The sequence below is a fragment of the Anser cygnoides genome, chromosome 2 (assembly GCF_040182565.1).
Source record: "Anser cygnoides isolate HZ-2024a breed goose chromosome 2, Taihu_goose_T2T_genome, whole genome shotgun sequence".
Classification (NCBI taxonomy): Eukaryota; Metazoa; Chordata; class Aves; order Anseriformes; family Anatidae; genus Anser; species Anser cygnoides.
The window spans coordinates 98,469,640-98,489,879 of record NC_089874.1 but is presented as its reverse complement, the minus strand read 5'-3'; the positions used below and the strand labels follow the sequence as shown (position 1 = coordinate 98,489,879).

At 40.8% G+C, this 20,240-nt stretch overlaps 1 protein-coding gene across 4 annotated transcripts; it reads left to right on the top strand.

The window, feature by feature from the left end:
• The first annotated feature begins 368 nt into the window (after positions 1-368).
• SLC39A6 (solute carrier family 39 member 6) lies at positions 369-20,108 on the top strand. 4 transcript variants are annotated; one of them, XM_048079556.2, is made up of 10 exons: positions 369-533; positions 1,120-1,867; positions 3,555-3,735; positions 4,008-4,177; positions 5,379-5,591; positions 6,929-6,998; positions 8,301-8,678; positions 12,793-12,873; positions 14,836-15,026; positions 15,778-20,108. In XM_048079556.2, the coding sequence occupies exons 2-10, from the start codon at positions 1,148-1,150 to the stop codon at positions 15,928-15,930; spliced, it is 2,157 nt and encodes a 718-aa protein (XP_047935513.1). In that variant the 5' UTR covers positions 369-533; positions 1,120-1,147; the 3' UTR covers positions 15,931-20,108. The 4 variants fall into 4 exon arrangements, with proteins under 4 accessions (XP_047935513.1, XP_047935514.1, XP_013036633.1 ...); XM_048079557.2 differs by having other exon boundaries at positions 370-578; XM_013181179.3 differs by lacking the exon at positions 369-533 and adding an exon at positions 692-862.
• The last annotated feature ends 132 nt before the right edge of the window (positions 20,109-20,240 follow it).

The following is a 20,240-nucleotide window of genomic DNA, read 5'->3' as shown; positions in this document are numbered from 1 at the left end:
CGGAGCCTGTGCTGGGGATGTAGAAACGCACAGGGCTGGGGTCTGTGAAAGGACGAACAACACCACAAAGTTAAAAAAAACACTATATTTATTTAGTTTTCAGCAAGCTCTAAGCCGTTCCTTGGCCCTCTCTGCCCTTCCCTGCTTTCTCTCAGCTCTCCCGTGCATCAGGCCCTCCACCACCCCTCGCCCCCCGCCCAAGCCGCGCCCTCGCAGCACCGCCCGCGGCCCCGCCGCTGCGCGAAATCCCGCCGCAGGGCCACGCCGCTGAGGGGCCGCGACTCTTCTCGCGCGGCACCTTCCGCCCCGCCGCGCTTCCCCATTGGCCGCCGCGCACCGGAAGGGAGGGGGGGGGGGGGAGCGCTTGGAGCGCGTGCGTGCGCTGAGGGGAGGCAGGCGGCCGGGCTCGGCGGCGGAGCAACGGCCGTGACGGATGCAACGGTCGGAACGGTTCCAACGGTTTTAACGGCCCTAACGGCGGCCGCAGCAGCCTTCTTCTCCTCCTCTTCCTCCGGCGGCGGCCGGGCTGCCGGGTAGGCGCGTGCTCGCCTTGCGGCGGGGGCGACCGGGGCGCTGAGGTGGGGCCGAGGCGTGGCGTGGCGTGGCGTGGCTGGGTCTGTGCCGCCTGTGTGTGTGTGTGTGTGTGTGTGTGTGTGTGTGTGTGTTCCTTATGGAGGGTGTAGGGGGCCCCGCTGAATTTATAACAGTTAGTCCTTGGTGATACATGGTTGAAGACTGAAATTATAAGGCTTATTTCAAGCACGAGAAGAGCCTAACGTAGAACTCAAGTGGTGCAGTTATGAGGATGCTATCATCATTTTATCTTGCGTTAGAAAACTGAGTCAGGCCAAGCAAAACAAAGGTAAGGCTACGCCTGGGCGAGAGCTTCAGGCCAGTGACTTTGCTGTGGTATGCAGCTTCATCCTGTGTTGCCTGAGGCTGCACATCTGGGAAAAATGCTGTATGTGTAAGAAATGTAATTGGCTTTTCTCATACTGTGTAGATAGCTTGAGCAGGGCATTTCAGCTAACTGTGGAAATACATTGCAGAGGAAGACACGATCACTGTTTGCACTGCATGAAAATAGTAAAACTTCTCTTTTTTCTTTCATTTTCCCAGAGTCTTTAACTCCTAATAGGAAACTGGAATGGAGAGCACAGTATCGGTCACATTCCTTGTGTTGTTTTCCATACTATTGTGTGAAAGTTATCATCATGGAGTGGAGACGGGCACAGTTGTGCAGACATTGGAGAGAACTTTTCCGGAAAAGGCAGCCAGCGTTAACGTTGACTTGGCAGGACTAATACAGAAACTCCACCTTCAAGAACTTTTTCGTCGTTATGGGGAAAATAACTCTCTGACGATTGAAGGATTTAGAAAACTGCTCCAGAACATAGGTATAGATAAGATGAAAAGGGTTAAAATAGACCATAGTCACGACCATGATCATCATCTTCATCATAACCACGTTTCACTAAGTAAAAACGCGGAGAAGACTGTTTGTCCAAACCACGAATCTGATGCTGGCAAAGACCCCCGGAACACTCATTCGAAAGAACCTCATAAAGCGGAGAACGTAGATCATCAGCAGAACTTGGTACGCAGCAAGAACACTGTTAATGAAATAGTGGTGTCTATCAACACTACCCCCACAGATGGCAATCCTGAGCTGCAGAGTCTGGATCCTGGAGAAGGCAAGTCGGTTGCTCGGTTAGGTCTGACTAGCTCTAACGCCATTAACATCACAGATGGCAGCAATACCAGTTGGCTTGCTAACAGCAAAGCAAATGAATCTCTTGCTTCTCCGAAGGAATCAGAAAGAGGAAGTTACCTGTATTCTAAACTTAAAAACCAAAATACCCAAGAGGTGAGACTGACTCTTTTGTGTTCTGGGAATCCAGGTCCACTGGCGGTATTGTTACGGCTTTATTTGCTGGGTGCTTTACGCTTAGCTTGGTCCAAGCTTTGTTGTTTAACGTAGCAAAATGCATGCAAGCAGCTTTCCTCGAATCTTAACCCTTTGCTTTGAAGGAATGTTACGGTCATGCGCTCAGGAAAATATGCTATCCAGTTAATATAATTTTCTTTTCTTAAAAGGCAATATATATTTATATTAACAATATTGACGTGTTTTTAAATATATACTAAAAATGAAGAACACAAAACTCAGGCAAGTATAAAAAGTTTGCATACTCCACGGAAAAACTCTTCATGTAAAAACTGCAAGGAAGGATCAGGTGTTCAAGGTACTTTGAAGTGAATGGTACTTCATTTTTTTCCAAAATGAATTTCTTGCTTTGTAAGTGCAGCCAAACAGTCATGCGAGTATATGGCGGTTGTTGAGCTTGTTTTTAGAGCTTGTATTCTTCTGCTTGTGGGCAGGAAATGAGTAATGTGCTCCCCTGAGTTAGAAATAACCGAGGGCTGATGGAATTTTAGACTAACTATATTACCTATTTGCTTCTCATTTCAGATATATGTAAATCAACGTTAAATTCTTAGTAAAATGTAGCGAATGGAATGGTAAATTCTTTTAAATCTTACTGACTTCTTTTTGGTTCAGCTTGTTTTTTCTGCCGTAAAGTCAGAATCTGTATCATTTTCCAAGTAATGTGGTGAAAGAGGAAAAGAAAATACGGTTAAAATAGTGTTATTCTTATGAGAGCTGCCTCACAGGCATAAGATAATCAGGTAGGCAGGGCAGAATTGTAGGGAGTTAACAGGTACATGCATTCTCTTTTTTTCCACTTATATCTTCAAATTTTTCTTTTAAGATTGTGTCTAAGGACCAACTGTAAAATCATAATAAGAAAAAGTATTGCTGCAAAATGATATCTATTACTTTAAGATAGTAAAAATGAGTGCTGATAAAGCCTATAATTTTGCTGTAGACAGTTCTGTTACACAATCGTACCTTTCTCCATGAAAGGTTTTTAAAACTAAGTGTCCCTCTGGAGTCTTAATGGATGCAGTCGCCCTAGATAATTCCGGGCGGGTATCTGCAGCATGCGATTTGTGGGTGCTGGTTACGAGTTACTCTGCTTTCTGCACAATCAGACCAGGAGTGCTATGATGGGGGGACTCGGGGGGGGGGGGGGGGGGGGGCTACTGAACCCCGTGTGACTGTAGGTCATGTAGTGGAGGAAATGTGGGGTAGAATATGCTCTGTCTGAGACTTCCCATAGTAATGACCCATAGTAAAGACAAGGTCTTCAACCATGTTGCTACTTCCTTGTGCGGCCTCCAAAACAGCCTGAAAAGTGTTAGGCTTTTTTCTAACCTCAAAACAAAGCATCTGGCACCCACCTTTGAGCTGAGAACGTGTACTGATTGCACGTCATCTATCAGTGCTACCCAGCCAGCCTCTGGGCCCGAAGAGGGGATGAAGGTATGGTTCTTCCAGAATGGGCTCATTACCAGTTTTTAATTACTGCTGTTACACTGGTTTTCATGCAGGGTTACTATATTCACTTCAATTAAAATGAGATGTGCCGTCGTTTCAATATATGGTATTTTGGCTCTGCTTCACCTTTAACAAATGTGTCTTTCCACAGTGCTCCAGTGCATCCAAGCTGATGCAGTCCCACGGAATAGGCACTCAGGCTCTGTTGACTGCTACGGAATTTAGCTATCTTTGTCCAGCTCTTATTAATCAGATTGATGGCAAGTGCTGCATAGTCCATGCAAGTACTGAAAAAACTGAAACTCCTCCAAAAGGTTACTCTTTGCAAATAGGTAGGTTCCCTTTTTTAATATGGAATAAGAGCCTATTGGAAACTCGTTTATGTTATACGTTTCAGAAACATATTTCAGAGTTGAAAGAAGCTTATGATTTTCTTCTGGCACTTCTCCTTACCATGTGTAGAGAGAAATCTTTGTGGCCTACCATTTGTTAGCATCTAATTAATCAGATGATCAGGAGTATTTGACAACAGGAATGTTAAGCAAACAATCTCACACAGCAGTTGTTTATTCTAATTGCTTTTTCTCTTTTTTTTGTTTACCAGCTTGGATTGGTGGCTTCATATCCATCTCTGTCATCAGTTTTCTTTCGTTATTGGGTGTTATATTGGTACCTCTGATGAATCGTGTATTTTTCAAATTTCTTCTAAGTTTCCTTGTGGCATTGGCTGTGGGGACTTTAAGTGGAGATGCCTTCTTACATCTCCTTCCGCATGTAAGTATTAATTACCATTTTGTTAATTATCTCAAAACAGAAACACTGACAGCTGCCAGTACCTATTAGTGGTAGTTTTGATATGTATTAATACCTACATGGTGGATAATTTCTCAACCTTGTAGGGTAGATTATTTGATAGAAATAATTTTGCTTCTACTAATAAGCACCTATCTGGAGCTGTATGTACTATTCCTCAGTCTTTATTGTGTAAGAACTTCACACCATGTTCCCTCAATCTATTTCCTGTTTTCAGTCATGAGTGCTGCCAAATCACTCATAGTTCCTTGCACCAAGAACTTTGGGTAAATATTTTTTTAGTCTCTTATTGCAGTGCCATGTCTAATCCTAAAGCCAAAACACAGCACCATACAAGGAAGAAGATTAACTACCCCAGCCAAAACCATGACAAAGGTGGAATAGAAAATCTTGTATTTTCTATTACCAGTCACTTGTGTCGATTGCTTATCCATTGTAATGTTTTTGTCAGAATCTAGCATTTCTGAAGTCCTAGGAAAATATTACTCGATAGGCTTTGAAATGAACTGCTACTGTTACGTAATCTGGACAAAGAGATGGGAATATGATTGAAAAACTTCTGAATTTCTTGAAACTCTTAAAAATATTTATGGATCCAGCATTCAGGTAAGATGCACTAAACCACAGATCCTGTGCTGGTTTCAAAGCCTTGTCCTTAGGGTTCTTCCTTTTCCTTTTCAGTTAATCTTGAACTTGTCATGTGAGGTCACTGCAAATTTAAATGTGTGTGTGAACGTATGTGCATCTGTGGATTATACCCAAAAGATTTTTCAAGAATGCCAGATTTGTTTGAAAGAGGGAAATTACTGTTAAGTGCTTTGTAGAAAAAGGTGTTTGATGTCAGGTAGCTGTTTTAGGTGGGAAAATAATTGTTGTTCTGTCTTTGATTACTACTTAAAATGTGGTTTCCGCGTCTTGTATTCAGCAGAATGCAATTAATTTTGGTGAGGGAAGGAATACCAGTCCTGCTCTCAGTGTTTTCCTATCAACAATTTGTCCTTGTAATTGTTTGAGTTTGTATCCAGAGCATTTATCCCATTACAAGCGCTAAGTCTGGACTCCAGAGTTGAGGAAAAGAATGTGAAGAAAGCTTTGTGTGTTTCTCTTGTTATCAGTTCATGTTATGTATATAATGATTTTGCCTGTTTGGTTCTCCCCTTAGTCTCATGGAAACCACCACCATCACCACGAAAAGCCTCCCCTTGAACAAAACAAAGGTCCTCTGTTCAAACATCTTGTTTTTCAAAGTACAGAGGAGAGTGCTTACCTGGATTCTACGTGGAAGGGACTTACAGCACTTGGCGGCTTGTATTTCATGTTTCTAGTGGAGCATTTGATCACTTTAATAAAGCAGTTCAAAGACAAGAAGAAAAAGGTATAACTACTATTTTGAAGCTGTGTTATATTGCATGAGGATTTTTGAATACGCTTCTGTGAAAACATAAGTATCATGTATATTCTGCTGATAGGATTTGCTAGCAGTTGCTGACTTGGTTAGTGCTTTAATTTATATTAGCAACATCTACGCTGACAAACTAGGCGGTAACGTTTTTTGTGGTCATCTTCAGGAAGACCTCTGAGTTATTTCCTTAACCAGACAAGTAGCACAGGGTTAATGTAGTGATTTTTTTTTTTTAATAAGCAAACACCTGATTACAGCCTTTGTTTTAAGTTATTTAAGGGCATTGCTTATTAGTGACTTCTTTCTGACCTCTCAAGGAGATTATGCAACTGATTTTCTTATTGTTGTTTTAAATCTCCTACTGGCTGAAGTAAGATGACCTCTTGCAGTTATTGCACTACTGCTGAGGGGGCACTTCCCCAAAACGGGTGAGGGTGACAGTCACTCCTTAGACAAGTAAGCATCTGACTATGCTGTAGAAGGTGACCTTGTTAGATAGTATTCAGTTTGAAAATATCAGCTGCCAAGGTCCTCTTCTTTCCCTTCTCTCTCTGCAAAGAGGAGAGCAATACAGCCTTCGTGTTACGATGCTGTGTTTTATGTGGAAGGTGTAAATAATTGATTTGGGTGGGTTGTAAACATTGGTTCAGCAGACTTGGTGCTGTGTGCTCTTTGAATTGGGTCACAGCAGGTTGTGTTGGTGTGGTTGGTGCTGGAGTAAGCTAAATTAACTGTGAGTGACAGGATCACTTTCCCAATCTATTATTAAGTGTAGTCATCAAGAGATGACTTGAGTTCCAAGCAAAGCAATTATTTTCTGTGTCCTTATCTCTTAGCTGCGGAGAATGGATTTTCTGTTAGGCTAATTGTGCCTTTCTAGATACTGAGTCACTGATCATAATTTTTTGTGATGCCGACACTAGTGAGCGATGATTTTATTTGGCTTTCTTTCAGTACATCAGGAAAAAGCATCACACTGACATTACACTGGAAGAGAACTAGTGGAGTAGCTCTTGTTCAGCATTTGCTGCACTTTACTTACTGAATGACCCCCTCTGTTTAGTCCTTTCACAGAAGTACATGGTATTTATGCAAGTTCATTTTTTTCCCCCCTTTTGGAGCCTGAGGAACTTCGGTCTCTTTATTGTACTTAGAGGTTTCTAATGTTCCTCTTCTGCATTCTTTATATGGCTTCCATGTTGTCCTCTTTCTGTGCAGGCTGCGTAAATGTTGTGAATATTATGTTGCTCATGTATATCCTGAAAAATAAGTAAAATATTCATAACTACAGTATTTTCTTTTGGAATAAGAAAAAAAATGAAGATGATGGAGAAAGTAAGAAGTTTTCAGCGAATGAAGAAAAGTTAGATACAGATGATCGTAAGTCTCAGTAATATTGTTGAACAGTTGTTGTTGTGCAAAAGCACAGCAGCACAGTTTAAAAAACCAAACAACTGATTGATGGCAGCTCATAGATTTGATTCTTACTGTAGGTTCGATCACTGCCTACTTAAATTCTCTCTGAAACAAACCTGAATGTGCACTGATCTGTAGAGCAGTAGCTTTGTTTGCTACTTCCGTTTAAAAAGGATTGATAGGTTGGAAGTAGTGGATTCAGTTTAGAAACAAATGTGTTAATTCTGGATTGACCAGTGGAAGTAATTTTGAGAAGCTCTTCTGGCTATGCCTGTTGCATATGTAGCCATACCTAATGGCTTCTACACTTCTTGTATTAGACTGTTGGATGCCATTTACAAAAATCTAAATAATAGACCATGCGTATCTGAAATCCAGACTTGAGTACTTAATTATTTTTAAGGTTGATAATCTAAAATCCAAGGTGCTGAAGTATTTGGACTGCAAATAATCAGGTGTCCTCAATGCTGTGTTGTGAGCAAAGCCACACCTAACTAGATACTTGTTAGCTCTTGTAGCTAAGGGAGGCTTCCAGTTTTTTCAGAAAGTAGTTGTCAGCCATGCGGGATAAAAACACGCATTTTTTTTCATTCAGCAGAAGGGAAAGAACTTAAGAAGTTTGGGGTTTGTCAGTTAAAATCACTAACATTACTGTGCTCTTAATGTTTCTGTGAGGGCACTTCAGTCTGTTGAAATTTTTGAGTATATTTTTCAGGTGTTCAAGCTTAAGAACTTGTGTATAATCAATTACTTCCATATGAAATACAGGAAGTTTGCCAAGATTATCTGTAATGTAGTCCTGCTCTTTTGCATTCCTACTCTGTAGCCCTAAGATGAATAAATGGCATATGCATGTCAGGCTTTTCCCTTCAGAAGCAGTTCAACTAACAGCCTTTGTGCTGTGAAATTGAGATGCAGAGCCTTATGCTCTTGTACTTAAATTGCACCGGGTCTTAGATGAAAAGCTTTATTTTTTATTTTTTTTTAAGAAGGCATTTGTGGCCATATTGTATGGGGCTGCTTTAGTGTTAGGGGACAAAATAAAATGTATTTATTGTTTTGGAATAACAGGAATTTTCCCAGAAATCTGATTGAATGATAAATAGCTCGTGGAGGCACTTGGTACAAGGAGCTGGGTTATCAGCCTCAACTTTCAGACTTGCTAGTTGTTTCTTTACTGTATCATTTATTCAGCTTGTTTATTGTATCTTTGCTTCCTGAGTGACTCTAAAATGTATAATATTATACTCTGGGTTTTTGTAACAGGGTCTGAGGGCTATCTAGGGACAGACTCACAAGATCCATCGCCCTTCATTTCTCAGCAGCCAGCCATGCAAGAAGAAGAAGAAGTCATGATAGCTCATTCTCATCACGAGGAGGTTGACAATGAATATGTGTCCAGGGGCTGTAGAAACAAATGTCATTCTCACTTACACGATACTCTGGGACAGACGGATCATCTCAGCCACCACCACCATGATTACCACCACATTCTGCATCATCATCATCATCAGAACCATCATCCACACAGTCACAGCCAGCGCTACTCGCGTGAGGAGCTGAAGGATGCTGGAATAGCAACTCTGGCCTGGATGGTGATCATGGGAGACGGACTGCACAACTTCAGCGACGGCCTAGCAATTGGTAAGTGTTAGTATGAATGCTGCAGCTTTGTCGTGTGTGATTATAGCAAGGTCTTGCTGTCACTTATCTTTTTGTTAGGAGTATAACTAATTAGTTTTTCAAAAACCCATACTGCTAAACTTTTATCTTACAGCAGCTCTCAATGAATGATAAAATTCTCCAGTTTAACAACCTGCAGACCAGTGACAAGTAAAGCAGAAATTTTGTGCTTACAGGTGCATTTCTTTAGGAAATCTGTAATTTTTGCTCTAATTCCCACTCTTAGGATAAAAGTAGGACAAAAAGAACAGATTGAAGGTTTGTGTTTTGGGCTTCTGGATTTGAGGTCAGATCTGGGGGTCACCTTCTTTCTAGAAGGAAAGCTAGATGGTGAAAGTAAGTTATAAAGCGAAGTGAAATCAGTAATCCGTAGTCCTTCTGCTAGTCTTTCGTGATCTTGACTTCAGTAATTAAGACTAATCTCTGGTTTTATCGCTATTGGCTTCATTTCCAGCTTGTTATAGCATACTGGGGGCAGTTCAGCAGTAACAGTCTGTAAATTTTCTTGTATAAACAAGTTCATTCTTGTTTGAGGAGGAAGCCCCATAGTTACTATCTTCTCACAGCAGTATTTGCAGTTGTTCAGGTTCAGTCAATTCAAAGAATAATGTGAAAAGAGACCGTCTGATTTAATCTCTTTTTTATGAAAGTAGAAGTGTGGAATGTAAATTTCCTAGCAGATCAGTACTGAAAATGTGGTAGAAGGAGGATTTGCATACAAATTACATGCAGAATCAATTATCTGTTAGCATTAGGGAGATTTGGGAAGGAGCTGTGATTTGATAGTTATGAAAGGAAAAATATGAGAGGTTAATAAAAGCTTATTGAACAAGTGAGAGTAATAGCTTTTAGAAGTCCTGCTGTGTGGCTTGTTCAGACTAATGGAAATGTGGCTTTCCGTCAGTTCTGGGTATGCTTGAAAATATTATGGAAAACACTGATGCTCTGGAAATGCCAATACTACTTGTATAATACTTATACATATTTAAATGAAGGCGTGAATGTTTCTGTGAAGATAGGTGTAGCCAAGAATAACCCTTCACTTAAGTTTGTTTATTTCTTGAGATTGCTATTGATAACTTCCATCAGTTTTTCTCCTCAAAGCTGTTGTGGTAAGTATGTAGGAATTAGGTTTAAGTGCTTATATTTCTGTTAAAGCATGCAACAGTTGCATCTGACTAACTTGTTTAAAATGATCTGTGATCTGAACTCTGTGTAGGTTCAACTAAATAACTAAAATGCAGAAAACTGTTTATTTCCATACTAATCTATATTTTTTTTCTTTATTGGGGGGAAAAGTGATGTCTTAAGTATATTTTAAAATGCCATAGCACTATTAATTCAGTTTCTTGAGAGGGCATGCTATCAATCGGGTAGGTTAATGTTGTCTTCAGTTTGAGTATTAATGTTTTAAGAGCTATTTTTAGTAGTGAAAAATAAAAACAGATATTCCTGTTCATATTTAAGGTCCTGCTTTAGTGAATCTGGACAGTATTCAGCCATATCAGCCACCTAGGAACTTTTTAACACTGTCAGATTTTGTTTGGCTTGCCTTCGTGGTCCCCAACTCAGACTTACTTTCTGTGATTTAGCTGGATTCTTGTATTTTCCCTTTTATTCTAATAAGCTCTAAGACTGGGAAAACATTGTATAAAGGCAATAATTTAGAAGAACTGGTAGATTATTGAGGATGCAGACATGGGAGAAGGTAATTACCTTCCGCGTTCCTTTCCTTATCTAGTCTCTTCAGGATCTGAAGCCCAGTTAATGCTGTTGAGTTCTTCTGTCTTAGGAGATAACTGCAGCTGTTCTCTCTCAAAAATCTGACTCAAAAACTATAAAGCAATGTTTGGAAGAAAACAGACTGCCTAGGAAAGATTGATAGTGTTCACTAATACTAGCTCTTGCTAGTCAAGTAGCATTAACTCGTCACTTACATATTAATTGCTGTGTGGACTGCTATGACAAAGTGTGCTGGAGTGCAGTGTGAAATACTCCTGTTGAGGTCTTAAATCAAAATAACTTTAGTCTTGCACACTGCACCTCCCTGAATTGGACTTCATAACTAGAACCATAAAAATGGATGTTTCCTAGAGGTTATCTGGTCAAACCTTCTGCACCCCAAAGTGGGTTCTCTTATCCTGGGAACAGCCTCCCCAGCATGAGGAGTATTATGTGAGGCCTTTTTTAAGGCCCTGGGGACTTGGATAGCTGTGACTTTCCATCAGCACCCTTGGGTGAATCTCATCCCGTGCATCTGAGTACTTCGTTTTTTTTCTAAATAATCTCTAAATTATTGCTGCTTTGCTGTGGGCTGTCCATTTCTTCCTGGAATGGTGCTGATACCTGCTGGTAGATTCCAAGTCCTAATTTTACTGCTTCCCTTCCCAGCTTTCTTCTCTATCCTCAGCTCAGTTACCTTGTGCTCATTGGAGCACAATCTGACCGTTTTTGCTCTATTTTCCATCAGTTCTCATGTTCCTGGCGTTACTCTGATCTTGATTAAGAGACGATCAATAGGCACAAAGAACTGCATTCATACTTGGTTTTGTACTGGAGCTCTGTACAGCCAAGAAAACCCTTTCATGTAAACCTTTTCAGGGAAAAAAATAAAAAGAGGGGTAATGTTTGCATTCTGTCCTCAAGCAGCCTGTACCTGTTTGTGGCAGATCAGATGAGCTTTGGTGGATCTCCACACCACCACCAAGGTGGGTTCTGCGCAGTGGACTTCCCTGGGCAATAGACCTTATCAGCAGGTCTGCCTCTGTCATCTGCCTTGTGTGTGAGGGAGTTGCCTAACACTAAAATTCTTTCTTTTTATGGTGCTGGCGCTAATCAGATCATCTGAAGTGGTGGGTGAATGTTCTGGGCTGGGCAGAACTCATTTCTCCTCTAACTGCTGCCAAGATCACAACCATGTTCTTTAGATCAGCTGCTGCATATGGAGGTGGGAGAATTCCTCCTGTTGCAAGGCACTGCTGCTCTCCAGTTTTACTCATCTGGAAGTTCACGTTGGCTTGCTGGTCCTGTGCTCCTTTGGTCCTACCTTCCTCTTCACCCTGAGGAGCCTTGGGCTTTTGCTTCTCTAGAATCTCTTCTGAAGACCTTCTCGATCTCCTCCTCATTAAACCAGGTCCAGAGATGCCTGCATGTTTTTTTGCACCTCCTTCACTAGGTGCAACAGTGGCAGGTAAAGCTGTTGTCACTGCTCCTGCAGGGGAGAGCGCTGATCACCTCCTGCGGCCAGGTACTTGGGTGGCAGTGTCCACCCCCAGGAGCTTTGTCTGGGTGGAGGTTGCTGGAGTACTGGTGGTGGCTGCCCTGGTGGAGAGAGAGGATGGTCTCCTGCGTTCACCACCATAGCTCTCCCTCTGAGCCGTGCTCCTGGGACCCCCGTGTGCTAGCTGCTGCAACGTGACCTCGCGCCTTTTTCGGCCCTTGGTGGCTGCACCCTGTTTGCTGCACACTTGGGGAATCAGCTGGACAAGAAGCTGGATGTGGTTCTGCAGCACCCCTTGGTGAGACTTGGGGAGAAAGGTGGCTGCTAGACTGATCTGAGGAGCTGTGTGTTTGTTTTTTCCCAATTTAAAGTAGGGTAGTTCACTGTACATACAAGCTGTCCAGAATTGCCTAATCTTTCACTGCTGGCTTCATGTGGCTGCGTGGCATCACGTGTCATTGAATGTGCTTTTTTCTAGTGCCTGACTCGGAGAGGCAGTTGAGATGAAATCTTCCCTTTAATCTTTTGAAAACCAGTGTCCTTTCTAATGGTATCTGCATATGTTGTGGGTTTTTTTTATGAGTTGTGTTGTTGAACAGTAGTGGGCTTAATTCAGAAATTAGATGGTGAAACTTGGTTTGCTGTAGAGGATTAGAGGATTTCATCTTGCTTTGGATTGACTTTTCTGAATCTTAAACAAGAACTGTTCAGTGACACTTTAAATGCTTGTGGAAGCATAACAAAATTCGAGTGAGACTAATCATATGTCCTGACCGAATATGAGCATGTGCACCAATGCTTCTGCACTTGATGACTGAATGTGAAGTAATGCCTCTTGTTTTTTTCCTTTCATAGGAGCAGCCTTTACTGAAGGGTTATCAAGTGGTTTAAGCACTTCTGTGGCTGTATTTTGCCATGAATTACCTCATGAACTAGGTAAGACCCAAATAATTTGCTATGCTGCAGCTACCTAGGTACTCATAAGTGCCCTCTGGAGAATTAAAGGTTATTTTATTATGCAGCACAGTAAAATTTCTTGATTAGAAAGCCTCAGCCATATCAGGCTGTCTGTTCAATAATACCCTTAATGTATTTAAAAGAACATTTTATTTATGAACTAATTTTCCTTTTAAAACCCCAAACACCCCTGCTACTAATTCTAAAGCTCATTGTCTTTTGCAATTATCTACAACTTGTTCTGTGCGGTTCATCTCTAGTTCATACTCTTTATAACATAGATTCAGGAGAATACATGTCAGAATTTGTTTAGTCACATCTCTGCCTAATTTTATTGTGTTTGTGCTGTTGAAATGACTCCTTTGTGCATAGCATGTGCTACTTTTCCTGTTAAGTCTTACAAAGAAGCAGTAGCTATAAATTAAGCTTGGCACTATTCAGAAATCTTTCCTGGAAATACTTTGTCTCTTTGAAGCTCGAGTGATTTAAATTCATGATGGTAATTTTTTTAAGGAATGCATGTGTTGTAAGTTCGGTATTGTGCCCTTTTGCAGTGAAGCTCCTGAGAACAGGACTTGGCTGTTTGGTTGAACTCAGAATGATTTTCTTTCCAGTTGTTGAAGCATTTTGAACATGTAACTGGTATGTCTGTCTTAGCAGCCGTGGTCACATCTGGTATACAGAATGAGGAAAGAACAGTTTGCTTACACTTTTTAAGGTTTAATCTTCTAGAAAGTGGACTGTTCAATCTCATTTAACAGAGCTTGTAAGCCAGCGTGTGTATGTATCAAACCATTTATTAAACAATTAGATGTACTTGGCTGTCGGTACAATCATGTTGTACAGAAATAAATTACTTTCTCTGGAGAATGTACCTGGTTTTACAGCACGAGGGGAATTGAGCCTTGTTCATCTTAATCTAAATTCCGTGGAAGTCGTAAGTCGTGGAACTTGTATTAACTACATGTACTAATGACATTCAGTACAAGTATACAAAATAAATTCATGTTACAAGTCTGACACTTTGGATTCAAATGTCCTGTTTACCTTCAAGCAAGAAAAGTATGAAACTTAAATCATGCTTTTTTTAACCAACACAGAAAACTTGTTGCAAATACCTTCTTTAACAGAGAATGTGAAATGGCATAGGAATACTAAGACAAATTGGACTGGTTAAAGTTAACTAGGGAAGAAATTGGATTGTTCTGTTAGTGCTGAGCACCGTTGATAAGATTATACCAGTTCATCTTAACTGTAACCTCTTGTGGGATAACCTGTTGTAACAAATTTCTCAACTCAGCTTTGAAAACTGCCTTTATTTAAACTGGAGAGAAGTTACATTTTCTACGTAGAATCAATTTCATTTCCAAATAATAAGCTTGTATTACTTTACTCTTTGTTTAAATACATTATACTGATCTTAAAACAGATTTCTGCTCTGAATGATGAAAAAAATCTGGTAATCTACCATTCTTTCAAACAAAATTAAGACATTATGATTGCTTATGGAATTTAATTATGACTTTCTAAATTTAAGCAAGCTAGACTTAAAGTAAAAAGCAAAGTTACAGGATAATAAATGAATTCATCTTGGTACCATTGTTCTCTGCAGTTAAGTGGGAATACTTGGTTTTAGAAACTGACTTGAAGTGTTCATACATGTCAAGGACTGCAATGTGTTGGTTTAAATACGAGCTACACTAGAAGCTGCTGCTTCCAAAAATCAGGGAACTTTAAGGCTGTAAACTTACCACAGTAGTGTTGTTCTTCATGTGTGCTTTTTAACTCTTTGTCCCACTGTTTTCTAATTTTGTGAAGAAAAATGTAAGGCAGATAACAGCATAAAAACTTCCTATTAATCTTGTAAGAAAGAACAGAGATCGTGAATACTGCAGTAATTACCTGAGGGTGTAAACACATGCTTTGTTTTCCCTGCTGTAGGAGATTTTGCTGTACTTCTGAAAGCTGGTATGACTGTCAAGCAAGCTGTGCTTTACAATGCACTGTCAGCGATGTTGGCCTATCTTGGAATGGCAACCGGGATCCTGATCGGTCATTATGCCGACAACGTTTCCATGTGGATATTTGCACTTACTGCTGGCTTGTTCATGTATGTGGCTCTTGTGGATATGGTAAGTAGCTATGTTTTACATAACATAGTTTAAAAATGAATGCCAGTTGCATTTTGATCATAAATTCTTCACCTGTTCTCCCTTGATACGTTTTGGTACCTGAAGGTACAGAGGAGTGTTCAGTTAAATGTTCAGGTGCAAGATTACTTAAAGGTTACTGTTGGTGCAGAGATTACTTCTGCTGTTAAGCATCTGATTTAAAAACCAAGGCAGAAACAAAGTAAAACAATTGCTGTGACAGTGGCTACTGTAGCAGGTAGTGCGCAACTTGCAGTCTTAGGGGCTCTCTGCAGCACCAAATGTGCTTCGGCTTTTGCAGCAAATCGTTAGTGCTTCTTGTGATGAAGCCCGAATTGTGTTAAAATCCACACTATACCTCAAAGGTACAACAAAGTACTTAATGGATGCTCGCGGAAGTTTAACCATCGTCTTAGAATAAAATTCTTGGTGTGGCTTGATTAAATCAATTGGTAAATAAGCCAGCTATTTACTCAGAGTATAATTAAGACATCAGCATAATTATCATGAAAACAGTAATTATACCATTACAGACTCTGTCTCTAGCTTATGTGAAAGTAGACTGATAATGTTATTTACCTTGAGTGACACCTAACTCAAGGAGTAGTGTGAATGCAGGCAACAGGAGAGTCTCAAGGAGTGAGGCCCAACCACTGCATGCTTTGTGGCTGAAGCACTGGGTTCTAAATAACTATTTATTTTGAAGGCGTTTAACCCTTTCTTTTTTGTTTAGGTGCCCGAAATGCTTCACAACGATGCTAGTGACCATGGATGTAGCCGCTGGGGATACTTCCTCTTACAGAATGCTGGGATTCTGCTGGGTTTTGGGATCATGTTGCTTATCTCTGTGTTTGAACATAAAATTGTATTCAGCATAAACCTGTAACCTTTGCTGCTGGGAACAGAGCTTGGCATTACGTTGAAAACAACAGGTAGCTGTTTTTTCTATTCCGTAACAGAGGGGTACGCATGATAGAAGCTAGATATTTTTATTGGTGTATGTATTGCGTCACTTTTCCCCCCACGCAGATCTTTTTCCCTCCTGTAGAAATGAAACTAAGTGTTTTTCACTCAGAATTTAGTTCTGCATATGGTACTGTGGGAAGGCATACTTAGGAAATCATCGTGAAAGTGCCAAACCTATGAACGCGTTATCACCCGTGGTGACGGTGGGGATCTAGTTTTTTTTTGTGAGTTTATTTACTGTAAGTAATTATGTGTAACATTGGTGTTTTTTTTACTTTGGTATTTGTTTTTACCACATTTATTTCTTTATACCAATAAAACATGTCAGTGGTTCTTATTTTAGCACAATCAAAACAAGTGAGTAGAAAGCACCATGAGCAGCGTAAAACAAAGGCAGGCAGTGTGTAGCGTGTGCTTATAGTGGTAGAAACTGGTCTCTTCTGCGTTCACCTGGTTTACATGGTGTGGCAGATGAGCCCACTCCATCCTTTTTGCAGTGGTTCTGCTTTTGGATTCTGTTTCCTATTCCAGCTGCTTTCTACTCCAAATGGTTTCATGTGAAATCCCGTTTCAGTTGTTTGCAACAAGTGTGTTTTACCTGCTTCATCCCTTCTGATGAGTGTTACTCTTCACTGATTACTCAAATCAGCAACAACGGTACAGCTATTATGTCGTAAAAGCATAGCTGTGTCTATAATACACTTGAATTCCATTAAAAAGACTTAAAGCAGTGCTTTATCACATTTATGCTGCCTGGAGCAGCGAAGTTGTATTACATAGTTTGATATCAAGGGGAGTAGTGTTACAGGCTGAGACAAACAGTCATTTACTGCGACAGCTTTCCAAATCTTGATTTATTTTGGGAAATGAACTAGTCAGCTCTCCCACTCAGCTCTAGTTCTGTGTGATTACACACAATAAACCTGTGCTTGCTCAACAGTTACATTCTTTGCAACAACTAAACCTGAAAGATCCAAAAAGCAAAAGTTCTTTGATAGCACATATAGGGAAGCAGCATATTAAGAATAATAACCAGTGTAGGTATAAGTATGTAGTTTGAGCTTACTGTCTTATGGTCTTAATATTTTAACCACCCTGAAAGTAACCAGGAAGGAAAGAGACAACTGTCACAAAAAAAGAACAAGACACACCCCAGCAACCAGAATCCTGCATTTGTAGGAAATATGAATGTTAAATTGTTGTGTGTCTCAACTTTTATGTAAGAATAAGAAGATAGGCTATCTTAACTAGCTAGGTTAACGGAGGGGAAAAAAGCCCCATAAACATTAGAACTTTTTTCTGATTCAACTTTACTGCTCTTTCAAATCACCAGCTGAATAGGAAACTTGAACAGAGAGGACCTATTTGATCATACCATGTCTGACAAGTCCAAAAAATCTGGCATATGTTGCTCTGTCATAGAGTAGCATTGGCTTTCATTTTATCACATCAGAAATAGATGCTTGGAAGGAATCGAAAGATTTTTATTTTAACTAGTTGAGAAATGGGGTCTGCAGGAGTTTGTGCAGGCAGTGGACTATTATCTTTTCTTCCTCCTTAAGTCTTTACTCAGGTTAACAAGACAAATTCATTTAAACTTCTTTCCACAGTGATGAAATACTGTTTTATCAGTGTTCTCTGAGCAAGCTGAAATAATCAGCATAAATCTGTTAAGGTTTTAATGCCAGTGTCAGAGCTCATATTAAGAATTTACATAAGAATAGATTTTTTTTCTGAGTTTTCTCTGGTGAATTGTTACCTTTTTTTTAATGTAGAATAAGCAATGTCTTGAACTTCATTTTTGTGCTTTCTTTAAAGGTCAAATGATATCAATCTCTCCATAATAGTAGAAAATTATGGAAGGGAAAAAAATAGTGTGCTCCAATAAAACATATATGGCATCTAAACTGTGAGCAAAAGAAAAAAGAGCAAATAAAGCTCACTTCTGTCCTGCAAGAGATTATGTCTTAAGGCTGGGAGACATCCGCTGGCAGCTCCCTTGTAACCTTTTCTCTTGGGAAGCAGTGTGTGGAGCAGGAGCCAGCAGAGCTCCCTGTCATTCTTTAGACTGTCTGATCTGCATCAGGGGACCTCAGCCTCAAAGGAAACTTTCACTCCTTGCATCCTCCTGTATTCAGTACTTGGCCAATGCATTTGAGACAGGATTTGTCTTGTTTTCTTTTGAGTCAGGAGGCAGAGAAAGGCAGCCTTCTTCAGCTTGTCCTCAAGCTGAGGCATCCTGAGGGGAGTGCTCAGGTGTGGTGGGGTCTTACCAGTTCCCCCAAATCTTCATTTGTATGAACCTGTTTTTGTTGTGTCTTTTTTTTTTTTGGTTTGGTCAGTAGTTGTTTGGAGAGAATAGACTTGTGTTTTAGAACTCTCCATTCCATCATTCCATCTCTGAGAAGAATACTAACAAAATGCAGGTACATCCTTTCCTTTCATCAAGCACTCTGCATTTTGTTTTTCTTTTCTACTGTTTTCTATTCTACACTTTTGTGTTCTGGTTAGGCCTCTGTACTTTGCTCAGAAGCACACCTCTAAAGAAACAGCATATGCACTCTGCCAGGAGGAATGCTGCAGCTCGTGGTGCAGAGGAGTCGTGCCACGGTACAATAGCCATCTGCTATGTCTTTGTAGCATCTCTTTGGTCTGTTGTTCTGTGCTACCTGTCTTTATAGCAGTCCTATTCCAGTGTTTCCAAGATTGTTACTCCTAATTCAGTCTAAATTCTAGAATTTGTCATAACTGAGCCCTAAAGGCCAGCTGCTGATCGTATTCTTTCCTTCACTACCCCTAGTGCTTCAATGCCATCAGCTCTGGCTTACGGAGAACTGGTCAATTTCTGGCATGTGCACATTGCTGCTTTCTTCTTCAGAAAAACAAATGCATGAGTCTAAAACAATGCCCCTATGTACCTTCCCATGCCTAAACTAAAGCTTTTCATACCTTGACTAGTGTTTTCTCCTCTAATGCCCTTCCGTCTACGGTCCCAGTCATGGGACAGAGCTCTCAGAGCATGGCGGCTCTTTCTCCTCTGGAAGTCTTTCTGATGTTTATTGCAGTTGGACGCGTCCCCTCTAGAGCTGCTTCCCAGGAGTTCTTGGCTGGCTTGCAATGTAATAAATTGACATTAAAATACCTGCATATCAAATGTGCTGCTGATGTAGCAATGTGAAAAGTAAATCCCCCTGTGGAATGCGGGGGAAGAAGAACGAGGTAAACTGGCCACGGGCGTTTCAGACTGGCTCACTGCTCCGGTACTTTTGTCTTCGGTGGGATGTTGAGCAAACTGAGGGCTGAAACTTGCTGCAGGTTTGTGCCAGTGAGCTGACAAAAGTGGCTTAGATTTCTGTTGCCAGCCTGTAGTGGAAGCAGATCTTCTGTGTCTTAACTGTAGTTGCACTGAAATTTCTCACAGTTTGGCAAATGAATGGGGCTGAGCCTCTAAGAGCATTTTGCTGTTACACATGTACGTTTCTGCAGCAGCTTGTGGTGATGTGCATGACAGCTGTGACTGATCAACAGCAGCACCTTTTTGTCTGTCTCCCTCTGTGCTACCTACGGTACAGATCTTAATTTTATGTGCAGCTGGAGTGCCTGTGCTAGGCTGGTGTATACAGAATAGGCAAAAAAGGATGGATTCCAAGTGATTTTCTTTGTAATGTATTTATTCTTCTCAGATTTTTGCCTGGGTTTGTATATAAAAACTGTCAGCTGAAGTTCCTGTGCACAGGGAGAGTTAAAATCAGCCCATGGCACTGCTCATCAAGTGCAAGGCCTGGGGGGCTCAGAGCGGGAGGGTGTCTCTCATGCCAAGAGCCACATCACAGGTCTTGCAAGGGTTACAAGGACTGGATTTATTTAAAATTCATTCAAGGCTAAAATGCGGGAGTGGCTCTTCTGCTGTGCCTGAACGTGGGGTCACGTGTAGTTAAAACTTCTGTGAAAAGCTGGGTCGCTCTGCTTGCCACAGAGGGGCTGAAAAGCTGTTTTCGTGAAGTGTATTTTTACTTAAAGTACGGTTTTAGTGCATATGATAATCGTTACAGACTATTGTATTGCTGTGTGCTAAAACGAATAAACCACTGAACAAAATGCTCTTTTCTCAGTGTTTTCATAGAGAACAGCGTGGGTTGGAAGGGATCTTAAAGATGGTGTAGTTCCTAACCCCTGCGGTGGGCAGGGACACCTCCCACCAGCCCAGGTTGCCCAAAGGCCCATCCAGCC